General features: G+C 41.2%; 1 protein-coding gene across 1 annotated transcript; it reads left to right on the plus strand.

Annotated features, from left to right (window-relative positions):
- The first annotated feature begins 12,010 nt into the window (after positions 1-12,010).
- LOC126804073 (uncharacterized) lies at positions 12,011-16,045 on the plus strand. The gene is made up of 2 exons (XM_050531843.1): positions 12,011-12,173; positions 15,558-16,045. The coding sequence occupies exons 1-2, from the start codon at positions 12,011-12,013 to the stop codon at positions 16,043-16,045; spliced, it is 651 nt and encodes a 216-aa protein (XP_050387800.1).
- The last annotated feature ends 374 nt before the right edge of the window (positions 16,046-16,419 follow it).

A 16,419-nucleotide genomic window follows, 5' to 3' on the forward strand; every position in this document is an offset into this window, starting at 1 on the left:
TATGAAGAGAAACCAAGCCACAAGCAAATAGCTCCACACGTCAAATAGATATAATCCATCCCAAATCCAAACCAAAAAAAATGCCACAAAATACTGTCCCCTGTGCAGTGCTCTCCTTCTCAAGGTTCATGATATCTCTCTTTCCATCATAACACGATGCTAGAGGCCTTGCATGTTGGAATTTGGAGACTTGACGAGTCTGCCATGTTCAGGTAGTCTTGGAACTGGTGTTGGCAGCCAGGGAACCACCAGAGGGTAGCTGTACCAACAGCTCACTGACCTCTTTTCAGAAAACATCGACCACTCTCCCGTACGAGTGTTGTACCTGATAATGGCTCCAACAGTCGAGAACATATTTGCCCACATATAGAGATACAACTCATACAAGTTCCCATCATCATTAGGATAAACACCAAGAAGATCGACTTGGTAATCACCATCATCATCATCATCATCATCATCATCATCATCATCATCATCATCATCCATTGGTATCATTTCTTCCCAATCCAGTGCATAATGCCTCACCATCTGATATAAACAAAGCTCGCCGGCTGCTGAGACATCTTCTTCATTCAACTCCGCAACATATAGATCATCATCGGATTCATACACGTGATATAACATCTGTACACACCTATGTTGCACGGATACAGCAGGCAGAGGCGTGTCGCTGTGTCCGACACGTCCCGACACGCCGATACAACACGATACGCCTTTTCGCCGTATCGGACACGTCACGTGGCGTATCAGAAAAAACTTGACTTTTGGACACGTTGACCGACACGGCTCCGTCGTTTAAAACCTAAAAATCTCTCGCAGCCGTTCTGCTTCTCTTCTGGCTTTCTCCTTCCTTGCGACTCCTTTCTCCTTCTCCTTCCTTGCTGGCTTTCTCCTTGCAACTCCTTTCTCCCTCAGCCTCAGCCTCAGCCTCAGCCTCCTGCCTCCTGCCTCCTGCTCCAGCCCCCAGCCCCCAGCCTCAGCCCCAGCCTCCTGCCTCCTGCCTCCAGCTCCCATGTCTTGCCCCTTGCTCCCTGCTCCCTGCCTCTGCCTCCCTCAGCCTCAGCCTCAGCCTCCAGCCTCCAGCTCTCAGCTCCCAGCCTCTGCCTCTGCCGACAGCCTCAGCCTTTGCCTCTGCCTCTGGCGACAGCTCTGCGTAAGGTAATTCATTTTTTTTAAAAGTTTAGATTATTGAATGGTTGTTGAATTGTTGATATGATTTTAATGGGTAGTGTTTGATAGCTCAATTGGGTACTGGGTAGTGTTTGATAACTCAATTGGGTAGTGTACTAGTGTTTGATAGCTCAAGACGAAGTAATTGATAGATTTTACAACCTTATAATAGTATTGTTAATTTATTTTATATATCAAAATTATATATAAATATTTTTTATTTGCCGTGTCAGAACCGTGTCGAAAGAGGAGTTTTTGAGATTTGCCGTGTCACCGTGTCGCACCGTGTCGTGTCGCCGTGTCCGTGTCCGTGTCTGTGCAACATAGGTACACACCCTCTATTCTCATTTACATGCGTAAGAACAGGACGACATTGATGTCGACGAAACAACCGAGATTATCAACACAGTCATCAAATTCAATCAAACGACATCTGTTCTGATTAATATTTTCATCAGTAGTACTCGTAGTAGGAATACTGTTACTATTCCCGTCGGTGATCATGGATCTACCCCAATAAGAAAGTCACAAAAATCAGTCATCCAATACGATACCCCATTGTACAGAAAGTTTGTTCGGCTATTGACGACATCATAACTAACAGGTGACGGGGTCGCCACAATGGACTGAGTCCATTCGCCGGTCTCGGAAGAAAATATTTGTACTTCGAATTCACATGGTGAGTTCTCTACAGGAAAAGTAATTGATCTCACAACCCTATACCTAAACTCAGCATTAAGTTCGATGCATTCCCTTTTCTGGTTGTGATTGTCTTTGTCTTTCCTACACTGGTAGTAAGGAAGTTCGCAGATGAATCCCACTGGTGTGTACTCGCATAGGTCAGAGGGGGAGGAAGAGGTACCCATTGGTTTGTGTATGCATTGCAGACGTAGTAATCACTTTGAAAATCTTCGCTCGGACAACACAAAACTAAGTCATTATAGGTACCTAGGACAACTGGTTCCTTTTTCAATTGGTGAAAGCTCATGAGACTCTTGAATAACCGGGTAAGCGGATTGCCTGACGATGATACTCAATTCAGGAATTCTAACCCCTCTCTGTTTATCAGAGTACTAAATATTTATGTCTGTTTATTACTTTGGTGACATAGGAAACGAACAATAAAACTAGGATCAGACATGAGACTGTATTGGTGGACACGCAGACCCAAAAATTGAAAAAAAAAACCATATCCGAACCCAAACCGAATTTAAAAAAACCGAAAATAAAAAAAAACCGAACCGAAAACTGAAAAGAAAAACCGAAAATAAAAAAATCGAACCGAACAAATTATGTTTGGGTTGGGTTTTGGGTTTAGTCTCTCATAAACCGAACGAAACGAAACCGACCCAAATAACCCGAAGTCAACGGTGAACGTCATCGTTTTGGTATATTATTACTTTTATTATTTAAAAAAAGTAAAACCAAAGCCAGCATAAACCTAATTGATCTAATCAATTTTGCGGTCTTTTTCATCTCTTAGACAAAAAAAAACTTATGACCCTCTTTTTTCTAAATCCTCACTTCTTAGTATAGCGTTATAGTAAAAGTTGACTTCATTCCGCAAAATCAGTCCATATAACTCCTCCCTCCTCCTTTGATCTCAATTTCCAGTCGCTTTTTTTTTGTACCGTGACTCTAAAAATTGAATTCTCTAATCAATGATTCTATTAATATTTCATATCCTCAGCGAATAAGTATTAATAACGGCTCACATGAAACATGAAAGAAGGCTTGGATAGATCAAGTAACCTACATGACAGACTTAGCGAGGTTCAATTACCTAAACCCACAGGGAGTGAACATTTTTGTTCCTCTCTGATTTTAATGTAGTAGAGTTTTTTGTTCATGAGCTAAATATGCACTGTGGAGATGTTAGAGTTAATTAGGTATGGAATAATCATTAGACCATTTGTTTTTCATCTTTATGTTAAATTTTTTACTTTAGAATTAATATATAATATTATATATTTAACATATGGGTAAAACCGAAAAAAAAACCGAACCGAAACGTGCGGGTTGGGTTGGATTGGGTTGGGTTGGGTTGTGGATCAGTCTCTAAAATAAAAAAACTGAACCGAACCGAATCTAAAATTTGGGTTGGATTATGGGTTTTTTCCAAAACCAAATCATTTTGACCGGCGGGAAGTGTTTTATGCTTTTGTAGATTATATATAGGCATCTTCGTGTATGATTTTAGATATAGCGAATACAATTCAACTTGGCATCAGAGCCATTTTTTCTTCTCTTTCGTCGTGCTCTGTTTTTTCTGGTTTTTTCTCTTTTTTTTCCCGCCGGTCGCCGCCGCTGCCCCGCCGCTCCGGTCTGCGCCCCACTGCCCTCCGATGGTCCCAGACGTCGCCGCTCTGGTCTCCGCCTGCCGCTGCCCTTTCGAAGTCGCCGTCCGACACTCCTGCTGCCTTCCGACCCCACTGCCGTCCGACACCCCTGCCGTTCGACGTTTCACAGCTTTTTCGACATCCGAGCCCTCCGATGTCGCTCCTCCGGCGTGTCTTCCTCTTCGACGCGTCCGTCTCGTCCTCACGGCCCTCCGACGCCGCCGTCCTCTCTCCGTCGTTCCGTTTCGCAGCTTTTTCGGCATCCGACCCGGCCCATATTCAATCGATCCGAACCGGCAGATCCGATCTGACCCTGAAGATCTGACCCGATCTGGCCCGTCCCAGATTCAGCAGCCTTGCTGACAGTGCAGGTGCACCGACACTGTAAATCCACTGACGCTATATTTTTTATCATTTTTTTTGGGTGTTTTTGCTGCATACTTCCTGATTTTTTTACATTGTTTTTCAATGGGTTATGGAAATGGAGCAGAGAGTTCTCAGATCCCTGATGTTCCGATATTTGAAGTCTCTGTCAAGGGTTCTGACAGTGGATCTTTTGGGGGCGCCAAATTCAACAGATCCAATTTACGTAAGTGGAAGCGCATTATGGCCGCTCATCTTCGCGGTATGCACAAGATAGGGGATGTCACCGGAGTCACTAAGGCTCCTAGTCATGATGATACTATTGCCTACAATAAATGGGACGATAACAATGGTCTTGTCATGTCTGTCTTGTGGAAAGCTATGAATGACGAGATAGTTTATCTGGTGGAGGCATGTGCCACTACGCAGGCAATATGGGAGACACTGGAAAGTTTATGTACTAATGACTATGATTTCATACAGGTTCATGAGTTAATGTGCACCGCTTTGGCAATACAACAGGATGGGCAACCAGTGGCGCACTAATTCACCAAACTGAAGAATATTTGGGCTGAAATTGATGGAAAACGTCCTTGTCTGATAAAAAATTAGGAGGATATTGTTTGGTACCAAAATGAGAAGGAGGTTGAACGAGTTCATCATTTCCTGAAAGGTCTTGACACAAAACATAACAGTGCGAAAGTCGAATTGCTCATAAAGACCGAACCCCCTAGCCTCATCACCACTTTCACCTATATCCGTAAGGATGAGTTTCAGCAGGAGCATCTTCTTCAGACACCGGCTGTCATTTCCAGCCTTACTGTTCATGCTCGATCTCCCGTACCACCCCTTCCGCATGCAACTTCCGCACCACTTCATCAACAAGGACCACCACCAGGCTTCGGGAATCAGCCCTGCCCTCCTTGCTCTTATTGTCATGATACTAACCATGCTCGTGTGACCTATTGGAAGTTGTATCCACACCTTAGGCCTAAGAAGCCTAATTATCGTCACAAGGCGAAAGCAGCTATTCAATTAGTTCAGGAACCAGATATCTATGGTGTGATTGGACATGATCATGATACAGAATGAGGAGCCCCACCTACAGCCTCCATAGCTGGTTGTGGTCAAATTGGTATGGCTTTCAATATTTCTAACTCTGTTAGTTTTAATACATGGATTATTAATTCTGGTGCATCTAATCATATGACTTATGACAAATCTTATTTTACCGTATTGTTCCCTCCACCAGTACCCTACGTTACTAATGCTAATGGTGAGGCTTTCCCCGTGTTAGGAAAATGGTCCGTTCTTATTACTCCCACCATAGAGCTTCACAATGTGCTTTATGTACCTGCTTTGTCTCATCATTTGATATCTGTTTCCTAATTGAACACTGACGCTAAGTGTTCTGTAACCTTTTTTCCTATGTATGTGATATTTCAGGATCTTCTCACCGGAGGGTTAATTGGTCGGAGGTATCTGAGGGGCCGGTTGTTTCATCTGGATCTGACATATGCTGGGGAAAAACCAGGGGGACAATCTCGGACCGCTTTACTCTCCACTTCTGACAAGCTAAGTGAAGTTTGGTTAAGGCATCGTCGCTTAGGGCATCTATCTTTTAGTGTTATGAAAAAATCCATGCCTATTTTGTTTCTTAGTGTGGATGAGTCATTTTTACGTTGTGAAGAGTCACCGCTCTACTTATTCCTCTCGTGGGCAAGAGTCACCACTCTACTTATTCATCTCGTACTTCTACTAAAAGTATTCTTCCTTTTAAATTAATTAATTCAGATATTTAGGGACCCTCCAAAAAGTCTACTGTGTCAGGAATGCTATATTATGTGTCATTTATGGATGATTGCACACGTCTTTCATGGATTGTTCTTCTTAAAACTAAAGATGAGGTTTTTCCAGTTTTTCGTGTCTTCTATACCTCTGTCCAAACACAATATAATGCCACCATTAGAGTACTTCGTTCTGATAATGGGGGGGGGGAATATGTGAATCGTGTCTTTCAGGAGTTCTTTGCCACACACGGAATTATTCATCAAACAACGTGTCCCTACACACCTGAGCAAAATGAGGTTTCTGAAAGGAAAAATCGTCATTTACTTGATATGGCTCGGTATATTCTTTTTAGTGCCCATATGCCTAAATACCTTTGGGGTGATGCTGTCATCACTTCCGCCCAGCTCATTAATCGTCTTCTCTCTCTTGTCATTCAGGGAAAAGTTCCCTATGAGGTGCTTGCATCTCATGTCTCATTACCCTCTTTTCATAATCTTCCTACCCGTGTTTTCGGTTGTGTTGCTTTTGTTCATCTTCCAAAACATCAGCGGTCTAAGTTGGATGCCCGAGCAGTTAAATGTGTGTTTGTTGGATACTACGGCCATCAGAAAGGGTACCGGTACTATCATCCACCTACCCGTAAATACTATGTCATTATGGATGTTACCTTTTTTGAGGACATGAGCTATTTTTTTCCTCTTCTGATACTGCTCTTCAGGGGGAGAATTCATATTTCGAAGAGCTGTATCATGGAGATGGGGAGACAAGTGAGCCAGTAGATATGGTGACAGGTTCCGTTGAGATTACAAATTAATGTGTCAGCTACACAGCCAGCACCGGATGATTCTGGTGTAGCCAATCCGGAGAATCAGGTACCAGAAGATGATAACACAACTGCCTCTCATGTCTCCCGTACTGTTGTTCATACACCTGACCAATGCTTTCCTGGTACAGAAGATCACTCATCTGAGGTTCAGGAAGTCGACTTAGGATTTCACCCAACACACCCTCTGGGAGATCACCAATGTTGGTATTATGCATCAGGTTTATTCTTTTCAAGGGATGAATCTGATTAGAGGCACCGCTACAACTGAGGATGGAGACCTACTGCATACGCAAATCATAGTGGTCGGCAAAACAAAGACTGCAGAAAGATTATTTTGAGTTAACTCCTACAATTCAGCTTTACTTGGCTTGAAAAGCAATCAACCTAATTAAATCAGCAAAAAGAAGAGTATTGGAACCATTTCCCTTTTATACATGCATATATAGTTAGTTAGAAAACAAATCCAAACTAGGAAACAAAATCAAAACTAATAGACCTAGGAAACCAGTAAAGTTCACTCGTAATATCGTATTGACTACACACACAATCAAGTGAATCAACTACAAAATTTCTCTGAAGTGTATATATATACATATATATCTTCTTTTTTTGGCCTATTCCAACAAATTGACCTAGGAAACCAGTAAAGTTCACTCGTAATATCGTATTGACTACACAGACAATCAAGTGAATCAACTACAAAATTTCTCTGGAGTGTATATATATATACATATAGATCTTTTTTTTTGGCCTATAGGAGGGATAGCAAAAAACCATTAGTTTTACATTTTAATGACCTTCAATGGCTGAGATTAAGTCAACAAGTCTAATACTTTATATGAAACCTGAACCGTTCAACAAATCAAACTTTTGAATATCTTAAGCATTACCAAATTATATATACAAGATTTTCACATAAGGAGGTCATTATCTTAGCTTAAAGTACGGATTTTCATTTTTGACTAACTTTTCGATCGAGTTTTCACATCTCCACAAAAGTTCAGCCGATTTCATGATCGTTAAGGTATCGAACTAATCAAAACCAATGGACGTATTGAATTTGCCGAACCTAAACCATTCATATTTTGAGTAGAAAATCGAAGTTATGTGTACCTTAACGGTTATGGAATCAGCTGAAATTTTGTGGAGATGATCTATACGTTATTACTTAGATATTTGACGGTGGATAAATGAAAACTCGATCGAAAAGTTTGTTAAAAATGAAAATTCGTACCTTAAGCTAAGATAAGAACCTCGTTATGTGAAAAGCCTTATATATCAACGAACTAATCGGTAGAGACGTGATTCTATGATCAAAAGGTTGGTTAGATTAACGATCCCTCAGATAGCCCAAAAAAGGTATCCCTAAGTGGAAGGCCCCTAGTGGCTCACTTATATGTATATGTATACTAATTAACTAAATGCAGTTTAAATAGAAAAAAGTCCCCAGAAAATTCAAGCACGTGTATAATAATCAACTTGGAGAAGAATGAGTTTAGATCTTCAATTATAACCAACTAGTTTGATGGACTACCTAATTATCATATATGGGACAGGCAGAATGACTTTTGTATTGTAATAAAAATAAGAAATGATCATTACATTTAGCCCCATCACCCTTGGTTACTGATAGTGTTGAGCGGAGAAAAGGAGTTTACCTTACAAAAAGCAGAAAACCTCAGATCAGGTTACCACACTGTTTATGAATCCTTCATATATATAATCAAGAGGCTTTATTGGGAGATCTAGCCTTACTAAAGACCTAGTTGTTGATTCCTGTTATGGATTTGCAATCACCAACTGCACCAGCAATCTGAAAAAATAAGATGACTAAATTTAAAACAAACTTGAGATAAAAATTCTAGTGTAAAGACAAATGGTTTCTCAACAAATAGAGCTTCAAATCATAATTTATCAGACAAAGCTTTAATCTGAGACATATAAATAAGTAGTGTAGAAAGTAGAAACAGACACCAAATGCATCGGCAGATATAAAACCAAAGACTGTCTAACTCAACTTAACTAGAAGTTTGAGTTTCTCTAGTCTCTCAAGTAATATCATGAAAATCCGCTTCAATTAAACCACTTTCCAAGCACACAATGATTTAGATTGAAGTTTCCCCAGGTATCATTAAATATATAGAGGTGGATAATGAGCCCAAAAGAAGTGATTAAAACAAACAAGTCGCCAATAACGCTAAAATTAAAACAACCAATGAAAATTCTTCCGAAATGTGAATAAATTTTATACAGAAATAAGAGCTTGTTTAATTATAAAAATCTTCAGAATGTATGAGAGGAAGACAGCACGCAATACATATACAAATGATAGACTAGCTAGACTGTCTGGAGTTGGTTTATAAGACAATATATCTTCAACAGCTTTTCAATACATGAAAACGTTTTCTCAATTTTTGAAATAAAAGACATACATTGATCCAGTTCAAATCAGGCCATTCCCTACCACTGCATCAATGAAAAGATGATCAACAACGTAGGAGAGCATGTGCGCCACTATATATGCATCAGGTTCAAAAGTAAAGCCCGTGTTATGAAGGTTGAAAATCCTCCTTCCCCAGGAAACACATAATCATGAAATCAAGGGACAGACAGAAGACTTGCTCACTAGCTGGGAATCAATTGAAAACTAGCAGGCTCAAAACCCCTGGGATTGTGTTACAGATAGCAGTGGCAGAAGGATTTTACCTAACCATGCTGCAACCGCAGATTATGTGTGCCCAAACAATCTGACAGCCCTCATAAATAATTGATGTGCAAGAGATGATATCGAATCACCAGCTGCAACAAGAAATCAAGTAATGAACCGACAAGTCTGATGAGTATTGATAATTACACTAGATAGCACTTGACAAAATCTCAGCAGAAACTTACAATTACATATCAGATACAACGGGAGTGAAATGGACCAACGGAGTGCATCATTGAGCCTGACCCCACACATAAATAACAGAAAAGTGAAACCTTATACTTGGAGAGCTAGCCATTGGTGTGTCATGTTAGTGTGAAAAACTGATTCACGGAGGAAATTAAGGAATGATTTGTTGATTAAAGTGTACGTTTATTAGATTATATATAGGACATTAGTGTGTATAGAAAAATTAAGTGTGTGATATACTATCTGGTTTGGTATCAGAGCCGTGCTCTGTTTTTTTGGGTTTTATATTTTGTTGTTCTTCGCAGTTTTTTGGTGCGAGCTCGGCAGCCGAGCTCGCTGTCATCTCTCTCGGAGCACAGCCCTTCACCTTCGCCCTCCTTGTTTCCACAGGCGGCGAAATCCGGGTCTTCTGATAGTCTTCCGACGGTCATCTTCTGGCAGTCTTCTTCCACAGGTGCGGGGCCTCTCTGACGGTCTTCTTCCACCATGCAGGGACTCTCTGACGGTCTCAGTCTCAGCGACTCCACAACGAGCTCCTCTCCGATCCCGATGCGTTGCTCCTCGAGGGACTGCATCGCCGTCCTTGTTCTGCCGCCGGTTGAGAGGGACTGCTTCGCCAGTGACATCTTGCTCTCCACCGCTGCCCTTTAGCTTCCGCCGCTATCACCGCTACCGCTTCATCGAGCTCTCCACCGTGCCGGTGGAATCGCCACTGCCAAGCTCCGAATTTCAAGTCACCGAACTCCAAATCCGACCCGACACGGCCCGGATTCGATCCGGCCGGCCCGGCTCACATTCGAGCTGCCCGACCCGGCCCAAATTCGACATATATCCGTAAGGATGACTCTCACCAGGAGAGTCTTCATCAGACACAAGTTGAAGTTTTCAGCCTTACTGTTCGTGCTAGATCTCCAACACCACCCCTTCAACAGGCCACTTCAGCTCCACTTCATCAGCAATCACCACCACCAGGCTTCAGGAATCAGCCCCGCTCTCCTTGCTCTTATTGTCATGATACTAACCATGCTCGTGCGAACTGTTGGAAGCTGTATCCACACCTTTGGCCTAAGAGGCCTAATTATCGTCCCAAGGCGAAAGCAGCTACTCAATTCGTCCAAGAACCCGATATCTATGGTGTGGTTGGCCATGATCATCATACCGCAAGAGGAGCAATACCTACCGCCTCCATAGCTTGTCGTGCCAAAATTGGTATGACTTTAAATATTTCTAACTTTGTTGGTTTTGATACATGGATTATTGATTCTGGTGCGTCTGATCATATGACTTAAGACAAATCTTATTTGTCCGTATTGTCTCCTCCACCCATACCCTATGTTACTAATGCTAATGGTGAGGCCTTCCCCGTATTAGAGAAAGGGTCAGTTCGTATTACTCCCACAATAGAGCTTCACAATGTGCTATATGTACCTGCTTTATCTCATCATTTGATATATGTCCCCAAATTAAACACTGATGCTAAGTGCTCTGGGAAAGTTTTTCGTATGTATGCGATATTTCAGGATCTTCTCACCGGGGAGTTAATTGGTCGGGGATATCTGAGGGGCTGGTTGTTTCATCTGGATCAGACATATGCGGGGAAGAAACTAAGGGCACAATCTCGAACCGTTTTAATCTCCACTTCTGACAAGCTAAGTGAAGTTTGGTTATGGAATCGTCGCTTAGGGCATCCATCTTTTAGTGTTATGAAAAAATCTATGCCTACTTTGTTTATTAGTGTGGATGAGTCACTTTTATGTTGTGAGACATGTGTTTTGGGCAAGAGTCATCGATCTACTTATTTCCCTCGTACTTCTAATAAACGTATTCTTCCTTTCAAATTATTCATTCTGATGTTAAGGGACCCTCCAAAGAGTCTACTATGTCAGGGATGCGGTATTATGTGTCATTTATTGATGATTGCACCCGTCTTTCATGGATTGTTCTCCTCAAAATTAAAGATGAGGTTTTTCCCGTTTTTCAAGCCTTCTATACCATTGTCCAAACACAATATAATGCCACAATTAGAGTTCTTCATTTTGATAATGGGGGGGGGGATATGTGAATCGTCTTTCAGGAGTTCTTTAACACACATGGAATTGTTCATCAAACAACGTGTCCTTATAAACCTGAGCAGAATGGAGTTTCTAAAAGGAAAAATCGGCATTTACTTGATATGGCTCGGTGTATTCTTTTTAGTGCCCATATGCCTAAATACCTTTGAGGTGATGCTGTCATAACTTCCGCTCACCTCATTAATCGTCTTCCTTCTCGTGTCTTTCAGGAAAAAGTTTCATATGAGGTGCTTGCATCTCATGTCTCCTTACCCTCTTTTCATAATCTTCCTACCTGTGTTTTCGGTTGTGTTGCTTTTGTCCATCTTTCAAAACACCAAAGGTCTAAGTTGGATGTCCGGGCCGTTAAATGTGTGTTTGTTGGATATGGAGGACATCAGAAAGGGTACCGGTGCTATCATCCGCCTACTAGGAAGTACTATGTCACTATGGATGTTACTTTGTTTGAGGACATGAGTTATTTTCCCTCTTCAGATACTGCTCTTCAGGGGGAGAATTCATATATCAAGAGCTGTATCATGGAGAGGGGGAGACAAGTAAGCCAGTAGATATGGTGACAGGTTTCGTTGAGATTACAAATGTGTCAGCTACACAGGCAGCACCAGATGATTCTGGTGTAGTCACTCCGGAGAATCAGGTACCAGAAGATGATAACCCAACTGCCCCTCATGTCTCCCGTATTGTTGTTCACACACCTGACCAATGCTTTCTTGGTACGGAAGATCACTCATCTGAGGTTAGTCATTCTATTGGGGCTAATACGACTGAGACTAATAGTAGACAATATATTTTGCCAAATAGGTCTATTCGGGGTCAGCCAACAAAAAAATATGAACCTACCCTTTAAGCTAAAGTTAAGTATCCTGTGGCAAATTATATATCTACCAAAAGATTATCTAAGTCATATGAATCATTTATGAATCAAATATCTACTGTATCAGTACTTAATAAAGTGCAGATGCATTGGGAGATCCAAAATGGAGAAAAGCAATGGAGGAAGAGATGGAAGCATTACAAATGGGTGAGTGAGCTGGTATCTCCACCACATGGTAAGAAGACTGTGGGATGTCGTTGGGTGTTTACAGTGAAGAATAATCCAAATGGGTTAGTGAGCTGGTATAAAGCACGTCTAGTAGCAAAAGGGTTCACCCAAATATATGACATAGACTATGATGAGACATGTGCACCTGTTGCAAAGATAAACACTATTCGGGTGTTGCTCTCTTCTGCTACTAACTTAAAACTAGTCACTTAGACAGTTTGATGTTAAGAATGCATTCCTTCGTAGAGAACTTACAGAAGAAGTGTACATGGATCTTCCGCCTGGATATGCGGCCGCTTCTCCAAGTAACTTTGTATGTAGATTTAGAAAGTCTTTGTATGGTTTTAAACAGTCACCTCGTGCTTAGTTTGGAAGATTTTCACAATTCATGAGGAAAATTGGCTACAGACAGAGTAATTCAGACCACATATTATTTCTTAGACATCAACAAGGGAAGGTAACAACCCTAATTATATATGTTGATGATATGGTAGTTATTGGGAATGATACTGTTGAGGTGTATAGATTCCCGAAACAACTAGCCACAGAGTTTGAGATGAAGGACCAAGGTACACTCAAGTACTTCTTGGGCATTGAGGTAGCTTGGGAAAGTGATGGTATCTATTTGTGTCAGAGGAAGTACATCCTTAATCTACTAACAGAGACCGGTATGCTGGATTGCACTCCCATTATTGAGCAGAACCATCAGTTAGCAGAATATCCAGATCAAGTGCCTACTGAAAAACCTCGTTATCAGAGGCTAGTTGGACGCCTGATTTATTACTACATACCAGACCAGATGTTGCGTATGTAGTAAGCTAAGTAGCACGGACACGGACACGGACACGGACACGAGTGTCTGTATTGGACACGATTCGATACGTGGACATGACATATAGAAATTTTTTTTAGACACGGACACGTGGTGGACACGTTAATTAAATATTATTTTAAATATATATATATTTATTTTAAAAAATAATTTATAAATTTGAAAGTATTTAGAATTTTAGATGTATATATATGTCAAAGTGTGTATTAAAATGATGAAAACATAACTTGTTAGAATGACTAAGGACTTGATAAGTACCTTGGATAACCAAGGTTCGAATCCCACCACAAGCATTTTTATTTTTATTACGAGTTTCTCTCCTTATATATATTAAAGTGTGTATAAATATAACAAAAATTGAATCTGTTGGAATGGTTTAGGAGTTGTTGAGTGCCTTGGATGACCAAGGTTCGAATCTCACCATAAGCACTTTCACTTTTATTATGAGTTGATGCGTGTCTGCGTGTCCGGGCCGTGTCCAAAGTCAGTTCGCATGTCCGAGCGTGTCCACGCGTGTCCGAGCGTGTCCACGCATGTCCGAACGTGTCCGTGTCTGTGTCGGACACGCAATATGCTGCCTATAGCACGTGTTCGTGCTTCATAGGGAGTAAGTGTAGTGAGTCAGTTCATGCATAATCCCAATGTGGACCACATGGATGTTGTTTTAAGGATTTTGAGGTACTTGAAGTCAGCTCCAGAGAGAGGAGTAATGATCTCTAATCACAATAATATCCTTGAGGTTTGTGGCTTCACAGATGCAGACTGGGCTGTAAATATTACAGATCGGAAATCCACATCAGGGTACTTTACCTTTGTTGGGGGTAATCTTGTTACATGGAAGAGTAAGAAACAAAAAGTGGTAGCTCGATCTAGTGCTGAAGCAGAATACAGAGGTATGGCTCAGGGAGTGTGCGAATTGTTATGGTTTAGAAATTTGCTACAAGATTTGGGTATTAAGCCTAAGTGTGCTATGCAGCTGTACTGTGACAACAAGGCAGCTATTGATATTTCACAGAATCCTGTGCAACATGATCGTACAAAACATGTGGAGGTTTATCGTCACTTTATAGAGGATAAGCTAGACGCAAAGATCATTAATTTTGCTTTTGTTCCTACAGAAGAGCAACTTGCCGATATGCTCACAAAAAAGAGCGTCTAAGAAGGCCTTTTATGACTCACTTAGCAAGTTGGGCATGGTTGATGTGTATGCGCCAACTTGAGGGGGAGTGTTCGCGTGAAGGACTCCATGAATCACGGACGTGATTCACGGAGGAAATTAAGGAATGATTTGTTGATTAAAATGTACGTTTACTAGATTATATATACGACATTAGTGTGTATAGAAAAATTAAGTGTGTGATATACTATTCGATTTGTCAAACACCCCTGCAACTAAACTTGAGCACCAGCTGCACATATCAAAGTATTAGGCTTTATTGAATAACCGGCTTTCTATACAAGCAAGACTGAACTGTAAGCATTTGAGAGTGAAGTTTACCTAACAAACCAGCACAATTTGAGAAAAGGCTACCACTGAGGTCGGCAATCCAACTGAACACTGATCGGCGACTGTTTGATTGGCATTAATATTATGGTACATACACAAAATACTAATATGTATCAACTTGGTCGAGAAATGAAATAACTGCATTTCTCATTTCACGGGATCATAACCTGTGTTGGAATTCTACACCACAACAAATGAACAAGACCAAGCTTTTAACACCCAGAAAGATGATTCACATCAACCCAATAACAAGCAAGAAATAGATCACCGAAAAATGTATCTTACCATAGAAAAGCAGCAATCTTTGCATAGGCTAAAGGACGAGCCTTTAGTATTACCAGACATCTACTTTTGATTCTGGTGGCCGTCTTATTCATTACAAACAAACGGATTCAGAAAACCCCGAGTCACGCAAGCGACTATACTTTTGTTTTGAGATTTTAAAACATAGAGATTAGAGAGTAGTTCAGTTTGGGTTCATCTATCTGGCTCGTCGGCATGTCGGTCCCAACTTGGCCCGGCCTATATATGATGGGTTTGGACCGGGCCAGGCCGGGCTTTTATGAGTTTGTTTTGGGAAGCTTTCTTCAAGTTGCAAGGCACCGCTTTACATAAGTTGTCGGCATATCATCCTCAAACCGACGGACAAAAACCACATGATTGGGTTGGTGTGCTTCCTTGGGATACTTGGTGATATGTTCCTGGTTCTACAACAGTGGCTGAGGTTGATGTTCAGCTGCGAAGCCGTGATGAGGTATTATCCTTGGTCAAAAGGAATCTCAGCCAAGCTCAAACTAGAATGAAATCTTACTATGACAAGCACCATTCAAGCTGGGGACATGGTGTACCTCAAGATTCAACCTTACAAGCAACAATCTATAAACTCAAGTCATTTCACAAGTTGTCATCAAAGTACTATGGGCCCTTTGCGGTGTTGGAAAGAGTGGGGGAGGTTGCATACAAACTAAAGTTGCCGAGCACTGTAAAAATACACAATCTTTTTCATGTTTCTCTTCTTAAGAAAATGGTTGGGTCCTTTGCTACAGTAGAAGCTGCTTTACCAGTAATCAAGGACTCCTCTTCCATCAAATGGGCTCCAGCTTTTGTTTTGGAAACAAGAATGGTAAAAAGGCGTAATGCCGTGACTACACAATGGAAAGTGCAGTGGCTAGGTACTTCTTCTGAGGAGGCTACATGGGAGTAAGCAGATGACATTATGCTACGCTTTCCTGAGTTCAAGTTTCAGGCACCAACTTGTAGCAAGATGTTTTTTCCAACGGGCGGCATTGTTGTGAGTTAGTGATCTACGCTTCTAGATTGGCTTAGGAGGTGTTTGAGAACGTGATCGAGCAGCAGTTGTTAGCATTAGTGATGCTTAGTTTATTTGAGGCAATGGTTTAAGAAGTCAGCTGTAGTTAATTAATCTAAGTAGAGTTTTATGTTCTTAGCCGCTGGATGTGTGACAGCTGTCCACTATCCTCTTTGATGTAAGTATTTAAGTCGCTCTAGGGTTTGGGTGCAGCTATCATTCAATCAATCAACCAGTATTTTCCCTTTCAGTAGTTTAGCTTTTCCCTC

Source organism: Argentina anserina, chromosome 1 (assembly GCF_933775445.1).
Source record: "Argentina anserina chromosome 1, drPotAnse1.1, whole genome shotgun sequence".
Lineage (NCBI taxonomy): Eukaryota > Viridiplantae > Streptophyta > Magnoliopsida > Rosales > Rosaceae > Argentina > Argentina anserina.